We start from the raw sequence: 12624 nt of genomic DNA on the forward strand, positions 1-12624 counted from the left end.
TTCTTCTTCTTCTTCTTCTTCTTCTTCTTCTTTTAACAAAAGAGAACCTGAATTTATGGTCTAGTGGTGCTACGTAAAAGTATATTCTTGTTATTACCACTTCACAAACATTTTCTGATATCCCAAAAGAATACATCTTGCTAACTTATTTTACAGACAATGTTTAGCTTTTCAAGCAATCTTTCTAGCAGTCAACCTGTTTGCTGCTTATTATTTTAAAAACATAGTAGCAAGATTATTTTTAACACTTAAGGGTTCAGTTCCATAGGGCAGCAGAACTATTTTATGTGCTCTCCATAATGATATTTGCAGGAAAAAGTGCAAATGAAATTTAAGTCTAGATTTCAGTTGTAGTAATGTCAATCCTGTTATATGCTTTTGGTATGATGAAGCACACCTCTTTAAAATTACTGCTTGAAGATGGCATCATATGCAAAATTTGCATCATTTTGCCCTGTGAACAGAAAAGGCTTGTTGTGGCTCCCTATGTTACATCATATACACAACGCTTTCAAGTATGGAATTATAAGACAAAACTGTGCCATAATTCACATGGGACAGAGAGCTTTAAATCTGGTTCTCTACAGCTTGTGATCCTGCAAGCTGAATGCAGACCACTAACCCTGTTCCATTGCTTGACAACCCCTTCTGCTACAGTTCCAAGAAGACGGCCCAAACAGGAGATTTGAAGAGGCCCTCGTCTGTCATATAAGGCTGCTGGATTGCAATTGGCTGAGTGGGTCACCTATTTTACAGGCTGGCATTAAGTTAAAGCAAAAATGTTTACACTGAAGTCCAACTGCAGCCATGAAGACATTTCCTCCCAATGGCAGAAAACAAACCAGTTTCCACAATACTGTGATCTGTGTTTAATCACACTGTTCTGTACAATAATAGAAAGTCAACTACAGTACAGGCAATTGGAGTGAAGGTCACACCAAGTTCCTTTGTAGTTCTCTTGATTTTTCCCATTGTCTGCCTCAAACCGAGTGGCCAGAGGCATTCCTTGTTAGTCTTCCTTCAACAAAGCCCAGGTATTGGCTGTGCAGGACCACAGAGGCCTTGTTTACATGCCACTAAAGGAATCCCTTTCTCCATATTCTGCAGGAAATACCACGGGGCGCTTCTCTACGCCTTGGGAGCTATGTGCCTAGCTTCTCCACTGGCAGCTTCCCCCTGCCTGAAAATTCTAGATTTAATTTTTGACCTCTCAGGAGGCTAAAAAATTTTTGGGGGGAGGGCGGGGACACAACAGGGCCCAAGAACTGCCAAAAAGGGAAGTTGCAAGGGGTGGAGAGAAAAACATTTAAGACGCCAAAGGCTCTTTATCTCAGGTACAGCCCTCTGTGCTCAAAGTACCAAACTTTGTCAAACCTGAACAATGAGAAAAATGCAATGTGGAGGGACAGTGGGGGAGACCTGATAGGACGACTCACAAAATGACACCAAGGAGCACCTAAAACACGCCCTTTGCAGAGAATTGTTCTCCGAATGCTTCGCAAGATATTGCAAGCTTGCCACAAGTCGTCTCAATGCACTTTGGACCTCTTGCTAGGTTTCGAAGATTTGTGCTTTCTCCTCTTCTTCTTTTCTTTCCTCTTCCTCTTCCTCTTGTGTTTTCCTTTATATCCCGAAGAGCTGGAGCTGCTGCTGCTGCTACTACTGCCTTCTTCATCCGATGTGGAATCCTCTAGCAACTGCTTCAACTGTTGTATCCTAAATGTACAAATGGCCAATGAACACAAAATCAAATTCCCCCTTTTGCCTGGCAGGGCAAACCCCCTGTAGTTTTGTTTTTTAGGTGGGTGGTAGTCTTAAATGGAAATGGAAACTATGACAGGAAAAGTGGAGGTCTCTACCCTTGAAAGCAACACTGAACTTTTCAAACCATCACCATTAAATGAGCTACTGAAATGTAGTGGCAGACACACTGAGCTTTGAATCAAAAGTTCCCCTGGGTTAAAACAATATGCATAACTGGTAATCTCAGCCTCACTCAAACACATGCCCTGGCCTGAGGGTAAGACTGATTTTTTTGAAAACTGATTATTATTAGGGGGAGGGGTGTAACTCACTGGTAAAGCATTTCTTTACAGAAGGTTCAATCCCTGAGGTCTCCAGGTAGGCCTGGAAATGTCTCCTTTTCTGAAATCCTGGAGAGCCTCTGCAAATCAGTGCAGACAGTACAGAGCTGGAAGTACCCAATGGTCTGATGCAGCGAAGACAGCTTCCTATGTTCCTATAGCACAGGGGTAGACAACCTAAGGCCTGGGGGCCAGATCCGGCCCAAACGCCTTCTAAATCCAGCCGGGAATCAGTGTGTTTTTACATGAGTAAAAATGTGTTTTACATGAGTAGAATGTGTCCTTTTATTTCATATGCCTCTCTGGGTTATTTGTGGGGCATAGGAATTTGTTCATTATTTTTTCCTTCAAAATATAGTCCGGCCCACCAAATGGTCTGAAGGACGGTGGACCGGCCCACGGCTGAAAAAGGTTGCTGACCCCTGCTATAGCATATAGAGGCCTCCAAACACTCTATAGAGTGCTATTATCTGTGTACATTGCGGCAGCCTTTGGCTATGTGCAATAAAACTGACTGACTGACTGAGTGCTATTATGACTGTGGTTATTATTGGATGCATGGACCCAGATTAAAACAGGAATCAGTCTTACCGCATTTCCTTCTCATGGCGTTTATTTTCCCTTATAATGTCATACATGGGGTCTTCGTGTGCCTTTAAAGAAAAAGAATAACTTGCAATTGATTTGTTTTTAAATAATTGCTGTTTCCTAAGGATTCAAGCAAAGACCTTGCCAGCCTATGTCCTCATGAAGAATCATTGGTGATTGTTTTATCCATATTAACTGCTCTTCTTTAATTTAGAGTCAGAACCAAGGGGTATAGGTATCTAAAATCAATGAATGAATCAATTGAATAGGTGCCTTACCCCTTTTGCACTTGCAAACTGTCTCTTATAAGTTCCCCTTCTCAACTGTTTTTTCTTACAGCTGGGCTTCTTTACTGTTTCATTACCAAGCTGGGGATAAAAACCTTAAAAGCAGCAGTAGGGAATATTAGATGGGGGAAATCCTACCTCTACCTAAGAGCACACTGCAGAAGATACAAAGTTCCCTAGTTAAAAGAAAGAATTCAGACACTCTTAACGTAGCAGAATTTTCAAAAACATCATTAATAAACTAATGCCACAATGTTTTACTTACTACTCTGAACTGTTCTAGCTTCTGGTTGCCTTTAATAAAGAATGGGCATTCTTTGTCTCCCGTTCTGTGTCCATAACGTTTACATCTCCAGCCTTGAGGGAGAAATGAGAAATATTAACATAGTGCTGTGCACCAAAAAAGTAAATATTCAGTACCTTTCAAACCCAGTATCTAAAAATGATTGGCTTTTCTTTACGAAACGAAGCACTGACCATTAGTTGCTTGTCGTCACATGACCTGATTTCTTCCTGCCCTTGTCGTGCAGAGGGAAGGCAGTTGTGGTATGAGAGTACATATAGAGCAAGACTGACATGCCCCCCCACTCTGTTTTAAGCAGGCACTGAAAAAGATTACAGGCATTTCCCCCCACCCCTTACCCGGGGGTTACATTCAGGGGCACGGGGCACATAAACAGAGCCATAGATCTTGCACCCCCTAGCCATGGACAAATTAGCTGCTCTTTCTCCCTCTCCTCCAACCCCCCCCCCCACTCCACCCATTCAATTCACCCTCTATTTAAAACCTTTTCTTATGAGGCAACAATCAATATTTTTATTTATAGACTATTTATGGACATGGGACGCGGGTGGAGCTGTGGGTTAAACCACAGAGCCTAGGACTTGCCGATCAGAAGGTTGGCAGTTTGAATCCCTGTGACGGGGTGAGCTCTCGTTGCTCGGTCCCTGCTCCTGCCCACCTAGCAGTTCGAAAGCGTGTCAAAGTGCAAATAGATAAATAGGTACTGCTCCGGTGGGAAGGTAAACGGTGTTTCCGTGCGCTGCTCTGGTTCGCCAGAAGCAGCTTAGTCCTGCTGGCCACATGACCCGGAAGCTGTCTGCCGGCTCCCTCGGCCAGTAAAGCGAGATGAGTGCTGCAACCCCAGAGTCGGCCACGACTGGACCTAATGGTCAGGGGTCTCTTTACCTTTACTATTTATGGACATATTTTAGCCAGTTTTGCCCCCCCCTCACCTGAGCCCCTGGCGGGGGGGGCACCTCACCACCCCCTAGCTACAGCCCTACACATAAGTAAAATCGCATAAATTGGGGTGCACCCTCTAAATGCCCTCTCTGCCATTCTCTCTCCAATCCAGACAAAAAAATACTGTATCCAAAAATACCCACCACTATATTTGCAGCTCTGGGGCTGTAAAAATGGCCGATGCTGGTGTGCTACCGCAAACATCAGCTGTGGGATGGCTCAGCAGCCTAAACAAAGCCCCACTGAGCCTCTGGTCTCTCTGGGGCTTCCTTCGCCCTCACAGATGTGGTCTTTCGGTCAGTTCAAAGCAGACAAGTCGGCACAAATGGCGCAAGGCGATCACACAGGTAAACTGGTTCCTAGCTGTACAAGGCTTCATATACCAACAGTATCACTTCCAACATGTCCAAGTACTGGATCAACAACCAGCATAGATCTGCTGAGTAGAGGTGCTACAAGCTATCAGCAACCGTGCTGCAGCATTCTGCATTGACTGTGGTAAGCCCCACATAGATGGCTCAGGACCACGATACCTCAAGGACTGCCTCTTCCCATATGAACCTACCCGGACCCTGAGATCATCTTCTGAGGCCCTTCTTCACGTGCCTCCTCAGCAAGAGGTCAAAGGGTGGCAACACGAGAACGGGGCCTTCTCTGAAGTGGCTCCCCATTTGTGGAACGCTCTCCCCAGGGAAGTTTGCCTGGCACCTTCACTATACACCTTTAGGCGCCAGGCAAAAACGCTCCTTTTTGACTAGGCCTTTGCCTGACATCCTGTACCCTTTTTTAAAATGCTGGCTCTTAAAAAAATATATATGCTGGCTCTTTTGGGGTTTTTTTTTATTGGGTGGTTGGGTTTTGTTTTGATTTTATGTATTTTATGTGAACCGCCCTGAGACCTTTGGGTATAGGGCAGTATAGAAATTAAATAATAATAATAATAATAATAATTACAGTGGTATCTTGGGTTACATACACTTCAGGTTACATATGCTTCAGGTTACAGACTCCCCTAACCCAGAAATAGTACCTCGGGTTAAGAACTTTGCTTCAGGATGAGAACAGAAATCGTGCTCCAGCGGTGTGGCGGCAGCAGGAGGCCCCATTAGCTAAAGTGGTGCTTCAGGTTAAGAACAGTTTCAGGTTAAGAACGGACCTCCGGAACGAATTAATTACTTAACCCGAGGTAAAGGTACCCCTGCCCGTACGGGCCAGTCGTGTCCGACTCTAGGGTTGTGCGCCCATCTCACTTAAGAGGCTGGGGGCCAGTGCTGTCCGCAGACACTTCCGGGTCACGTGGCCAGCGTGACAAGCTGCATCTGGCGAGCCGGCGCAGCACTCAGAAACACCGTTTACCTTCCCGCTAGTAAGCGTTCCCTATTTATCTACTTGCACCCGGGGGTGCTTTCGAACTGGTAGGTTGGCAGGCGCTGGGACCGCAATGGGAGCGCACCCCGCCGCGGGGATTCGAACCGCCGACCTGACAATCGGCAAGTCCTAGGCGCTGAGGTTTTACCCACAGCGCCACCCACGTCCTGAGGTACCACTATATTATTATTAATAGAGTACATTGCAGAAATCCAGTCTCAAAATCACCAGTACCTGAACTGCTGCGGTCAAGCTTTCCTGATCCAGGAATGGTACCAATTGGCCACAACCAGAAGTGCAATATGAAAAATGACAGCAAGAAAAGAGAAGCCATTGCCTCGTCTGCCAAGATTTTCCTAAACCCTTCTAGGATTTCCTTGTCTGCATATCAGTTGACTCCTGCCTCTGAATCCTCATTCCTTCTCTCCAGCCTGTCAAGTCCAGCTTGTCATCAACTTGGTCCTCTACAGATTTTTGAACTACAATTCCCATCAGCCCCAGCCAGCAAAGCCATTCGTTCCTTGTTCCCCATTCCCCAAAAGCTGCACAGAAATCTACTTCGCTCACTCACATTGCATAACTTTGACCTCCTTCCCCAATGGCATCCAAAGCCCTTTGGTTGGGGCGTGGGCAAGGAATTCTCGGGCATTTTCATTGCCAGGAACGTCAGGAATGCAGTCCTCCGGTTTAGTCTCATCTTCCTGTACGAAAAAGAAGCAAATCAAATGAAATGAAGCCGCAAAAACAAAATGGGACGAACTGATCTAACTTACACCTCTGCGAGGTGGGACGGACTGCAAGACACTCTTCATTTCTTACAGCTGATCTGCTATCTCCTCCAACTTTTTAGCCCACAACTAATTCAGACTTATGGGTTGCACTTCTGGAGAAAGGCAGACCTTTTAAAAGGGCTTCCTTCAAATTCTGCAGAACCAGGCTGGTGTATGAACCAAGACGTCTGCCACAAACAAACTCACTCACCTCAGGGTACATGAGAGCTTTGGGGTCATCTAATTCAACCCCCCATCTAATTCAATTTTATCTATACCACAGATAAGTATAGCTTTACTCTAGTTTCATTTAGCTTTTAAAGTCTTGCGCTGTATTTTTACATATTGTGTGTGTGTCCCTCAATTATATTTTGTGTAAAACACGTCACGGTTTCTTTTTATATAGAGAAACTGCATCTTTGTTCCTGGTTTAATTTACTGTATTTTCTTTTTTAAAAAAAGAACAGTTTTACAAGCTACCCAACCTACCTTAATAAACCCTGGAGGAAGTTTCTCATAGCTGGAAAAAGATTGAAAATATACTTTAGTGTCATTAAAAAACAAACTACAAAGCAATGCAGAAAGTTCAGCTGAAGCAAAAATAGAGAAGGGGGTAATGTTTTTGAACACCTGTCACTCAGTCCCCCCTCCCTTATCTAAAGTGGATAGGGAAAACCACAGCAAATGGGCTTATTATTTATGTCATTCATTTTTCACAAAAGTCACAAACTGGTTTACACGTAAAAATATAAGATACTTGATCACAAGCAGCTAATAAAAAGCATTCTTATTAAAATCCCAAACCAACTCATCAACTCCAAACAGTAGTGTAATAATACATAGTAAAATATGATTTAATAAATGAGAAATCTTGAAGCAACATCAAAAAGGCCTCAATTATCTGTTGATGCTGGTAATGGTATTAAGAAAAAAGAAAAGAAAAAAAGGTACCCCCTGGTATGTTACAGAGTTCAGGATAACTGCAAATCTTGATCTGAGTTTGGCTGAAAATGGCTATATCCCAGAAACTATTTCAAGCAACAACCTATTTGTCAGACATAGTGCAGCCATCTCTGAGAAAACAATATTTATTTTCACCATCTTGCCACAAATGAGAAATTTTGAAAGCTTTTGTGTGTTTTTTTTAGTGGCAGAAATGTAATATTGACTTGAAGCAGCCTGCCTGTTCCTTTTAAAAATAAAATAAAATTCTGTGTCATGGATTTGAAGCGATGCCATTTCATGGATACAGGTGGCTGTGCTAATTTGACAGCAAAATAGCAACTCTGATCGACAAAGTCAGAATGGGTAAATAAAAACAGCACTAGACAGGATGCTGGTTAAACCTTTGATCACTTCCTGTGATCACTAAGGCTATTTCTAGATGACAGAACAAACCAGAAAGGAGGGAACATTTCCACAAACACCCCAAAAAAGATTGATTGATTGATTGATTGATTGATCTTTATTACGGCCATTGGCCCATTACACGACAGTTTCCCATACGACATATTATACTTAAACCTCTAATTTTAAAATCGCCAAAACTTACAAAAGACAAACGGGAACCGAAGCAAAACAAAAACAAAGACCACCATCATACATTACAATAAATTTGTAACCTATACATCGCCCTCTGCTCATAAATTAATCAAGGATATCAATGGTGATATCGCCTAAAACATAGATCATGGTTTAAAACAATGGTGATATCACCTAAAACATAGATCATGGTTTAAAGGGGTTATCCGAGCCACACAGGAGACCGTTTCTCTTCTTTAGGGATAGGACGCTGATCAAGAATCTGGCAACCATGAGTGATCTTAGGGGGTCATCTTCAATTAGTAGATATCTCAGTTTGGCTTCAATCGTATCATCGGCAATTCCCTTAAGATATTGAGCAAGAAACTTGCTCCTGGCCGGTAGGTGAAAAGCACAGTCAAAAATTATGTGATGCTCCCCAAAAAAAGAATATCGGGAACTTCTCGTGGCTACTCCTAGACGCTGGAACTCCCTCCCTGCAGAAGATAGAAACCTAGAGTTGGAAGGGATCCGAGGATCATCTAGTCCAACCCCTGGCAATGCAGAAATCAGAACACCTGGTACCCTAACCTTACTGGACCCTGCTTGGCTTTGCAAATACGCCAGCAATTTTATTGCTTCCATTCCATCCACCAACAGCTGAACCAACAGCCTTATTGTTAAAACAGCGTTTTGGAAACTGACTGCTTTTAATGAAAAGGTCTGGTGCTGTGCTGTTTTTTATTGTATTTGTACGGTTTTAATAAATTATACACGTGTGCATGTATAAAGGAAACCCACACAGACAGAAATAGCTGAAGCTAACAATTATTATTATTATTGCTATTATTTATGAAACCACCCTTCATCCAAAGATCTTGGGGCAGTTCACGGAATGAACATATGAGACAAAAACACAAAATTCTTTTTTCTATTTTGTTTTGTTATGAGGATAAAATGGGGAAACCGTGGAAGAGAACAGGGGTCGATCTTAGAAAAAGATTTTAAAGTATAAAGACTGAGGTGTATAAGGTAAAATTGGTCATATAATAAGGAACTAAATATAATAATGAACTAAATATAATAAGGTTAAAAATTGGGGATAAGAACTTGTTGAATTAAACATATGGAATTGGAATACAAGAAGGGGGGCATGGGGAAGTCATGGAAGTATGTCATTGAAAATAAGGTTTAAAAGGTGAATATATATATATATATATATATATGCAGGTTTTGGTGTCCTCGGGTGTCTTCCCGTGTAAAAGTTGGGGTGTCTAGGCGACGTTTCGACGAGGTCTCACTCGTCATCTTCAGGCTGGTGCTTTCGGCTTCTTGTTACTGGAACAGAGCGGGATCTCAATGTTTGAGTTCCTATAAATACTGTAGAGGGGGTGTGGTGTCTAGCCTCCAATGTTCTGGGCAGAGAGGAAGTTCCCAGGCTAGTGTGCCTTTTCTTCTTTTGTTCCTTAATTACTTGAGAGATACCTTGAGTGATTTCTTGAGTGATATCCTGAGTACCACTTAGGTGGGTCATTAGGTGTGGATTAGTTGCTAAAGTCTTTGTGTCTTGACCTCTTGAACTTTGTGAAGAGTTTTCCTGAGAAGATGGCTGTATTGCACTTAGTTGTGCTTTGGCTTGGCTTCGTGTAACAAGAAGCCGAAAGCACCAGCCTGAAGATGACGAGTGAGACCTCGTCGAAACGTCGCCTAGACACCCCAACTTTTACACGGGAAGACACCCGAGGACACCAAAACCTGCATTCCTGTACCCGTGAAAATCTACGAAAGCAATATATATATATATATATATATATATATATATATATATATATATATATAAATTTTTCTTTGCTCTTATTTTGTATGTTTTGTATTTCTTGAAAACTTTAATAAATATATCTTTTAAAAAACAACAACACGAAATACGTAATAATAAAAACGAAGGCCAAAAATATGTAATTGTTTTTCCTGTGTTTCTGACTGTTCGTATTTTATCAGCAAGCCGTCTTGAATCCTGTCAAGGGAATAGGTGGTAGTGTGTGTATATGTATGCACATATCTATCTATCTATCTATCTATCTATCTATCTATCTATCTATCATCTATCATCTATATCTATCTGTAGTTTGTTAAGATTTCTGAGAAAAGCAGCTCAGCCACTTCCCGGGATTCGGGGGGCAGGGCCGGATTTAGGTTTGATGCGGCCCTTACTGAAGGTAACGGGGCCCTTTATATGTCCAGCTGTCCTTTGTCAACAACAAATTGTCGCTGTTTTTTGTGTTGAATATATGCTATATGGTAATTTATGGACCTAATAGGTATCTAAAGCCATTTGCACATGCAGAATATAGGCACCCTATATAGAGAAAGGTGTAAACCAGTGATATTTTAGGGACAGGCTAGCAGGCCGGGCCCATTACTTACATCATAGGAGCCTACACGACACAAAACACTCCTGCTGTATGTAGGTTTTATTTTATTTATTTTTTATCTCAGATTTTGGAAATGTGCATCCAGTCCCCCCCCCCCATTAATTTTTGTTGGATCCCCAAGGGAGTGGGGCCCTAAGCTATAGCTTGTTTAGCTTATACCAGGCACAGGCGAACTCGGCCCTCCAGATGTTTTGGGACTACAACTCCCATGATCCCTAGCTAACAGGACCAGTGGTCAGGGATGATGGGAATTGTAGTCTCAAAAAACATTTGGAGTGCTGTGTTTGCCTATGCCAGGCTTATAGTAAATCTGGCACCGTGACTATATCTATAGCTGTAGCTTGTGAAGATTGCTGAGAAGAGCAGCTGAGCCACTTCTCAGAATTATTGGTCAGATTTTTTTGGGGGGTGGGGTTGTTTTCTTTTTTGTTAAACTTTTTTATTTACAGTTATCACATAACAAACTGTTCAAACAAATCATCTTCATTACTCCCCCCCCCATTTTTCCCTCCCACCTCCCCAACAACCCCCCCCCAGCTCCTCTCTCTGATTTCTCAACCAATTTTAACTCCTGCATATTATAAAATTGTATACATCCTTATATTATCTCTCTACTATACTGACCCTCAATAAATTTGTGTATGCTTTTTTTTGGGGGGGGGTTGTTTTCTTTTTTTGTTTGTTAAACTTTTTTATTAGCACTTTTTACATAGCAAATTGTTCAAACAAATCATCTTCATTACTCCCCATTTTTCCCTCCCACCTCCCCAACAAACCCTCCCCCCAGCTCCTCTCTCTGATTTCTCAACCAATTTTAACTCCTGCATATTATAAAATTGTATACATCCTTATATTATCTCTCTACTATGCTGACCCTCAATAAATTTGTGTATGTTTATTTGGGGGGGGGGTCTTTTCAACGCATCGCCCACAGCCCTGCCCAGCCTACCTCACAGGGCTGTTTTGATGGTTAGGGATTAGGGCAGTCACCCCCAAACTCAGCCCTCTAGATCCCTATGATCCCTGGCTAACAGGACCAGTGGTCAGAAAAGATGGGAATTGTAGTCCCAAAACATCTGGAGGGCCGAGTTTGCCTATGCCTGACCCCTTGATGGGGGGTGGGGAATAAGAGAGCACCCCTGAGCTAAAGGATCCCCTCCAGAGCTAGAACATTTGCACAGACCAGATGTCCTCGGCCCTCCAGATGTTTTGAGACTACAATTCCCATCATCCCTGCCCACTGGTCCTGCTAGCAGGGGATGTTGGGAGTTGTAGTCCCAAAACATTTGGAGGGTTAAGTTTGGGGATGTCTGGATTCGGGTGAGGGATGCCGTGCGCCTCCCCGCTGCCCTCGGAGGAAGGCGGTGGGTTCAAGCCGCCCCCCCCCCAGCCTTACAAGGACTCCAGGTGCTGGATCTGCTGGATCTGCTGCACTTCCCGCTTCTTCCTCTTCTGCTCCTTCCGCTCGTGGCCTCGGCTGCTGGAGCCGGCCGGGCTGCCGCCGGGCAACGACGACGACTCGCTGCGGCTCCGGTGCCGCTTCGGGCCTCCGCCCTCGCCGCGCCGGGACATGGTGCGCCGGGGGAGCCGCCTCAGCCCGGCCCGACCGCGCTGCTCGGCGCCGGCCTGGCGCGCCTCACTTCCAGGGGAGGCCAAGCGAGCACTTCCTCCGGCCCGACGGGGCCGCCTCGCCCTCGGCAGCGCCCCCGCCACGCGGCGCTCGGCGGAGCGGCTTCCCAGCGCCGCCCTGCTCAGGCCGGATCGAAGCCATCCATGATCGATCCCTAACGAAACCCGATCAGTTCACAATAAAACCCGGTTGTCGTTTGCAGCGCCGGATTTCGCTCCTCTCTGAGCAGCGCCGCATTGACGTGTAAGCTAAGCAAGCTAAGCACTCTCTTGAGAACCTCCCAAAAATATAATGGGGAAAAACTGGATGTACATTTCCGAAATGTAAGATGGAAAACAAATAAAATAAAACCTACATGCAGCAACAGTGTTTTGTGTTGTGCAGGATCTTACGATGCAAGAAAAGGCCTGCTAGTCTGCTCACTAAAATACCACTGGTTTGCTCATTTCTCTATATAGGGTGCCTACTTTCTGCACATAGCTGTCAACTTTTCCCTTTTCTTGCGAGGAATCCTATTCGGAATAAGGGAATTTCCCTTTAAAAAGGGGAAACGTTGACAGCTATGATTCTGCATGTGCAAATGGCTTTAGATACCTATTAGGTCCATTAATGAGCATATAGCATATATTCAACACAAAAAGCAGCGACAATTTGTTGTTGACAAAGGACGGCTGGACATATAAAGGGCCCCATTACCT

The 12624-nt window shown here is 43.8% G+C and overlaps 1 protein-coding gene across 1 annotated transcript; it reads right to left on the reverse strand.

Moving 5' to 3' along the window:
* Positions 1–854: 854 nt before the first annotated feature.
* Positions 855–12082, reverse strand: RP9 (RP9 pre-mRNA splicing factor). The gene is given in 7 exon segments (XM_083706407.1): positions 855–1716; positions 2676–2737; positions 3225–3316; positions 6145–6274; positions 6833–6863; positions 11693–12042; positions 12044–12082. Coding segments are annotated over 7 exon segments (876 nt in total). The 5' UTR covers positions 12068–12082; the 3' UTR covers positions 855–1529.
* Positions 12083–12624: the final 542 nt, after the last annotated feature.

Source organism: Podarcis gaigeae (genome assembly GCF_964106915.1).
Source record: "Podarcis gaigeae genome assembly, chromosome: 12".
Classification (NCBI taxonomy): Eukaryota; Metazoa; Chordata; class Lepidosauria; order Squamata; family Lacertidae; genus Podarcis; species Podarcis gaigeae.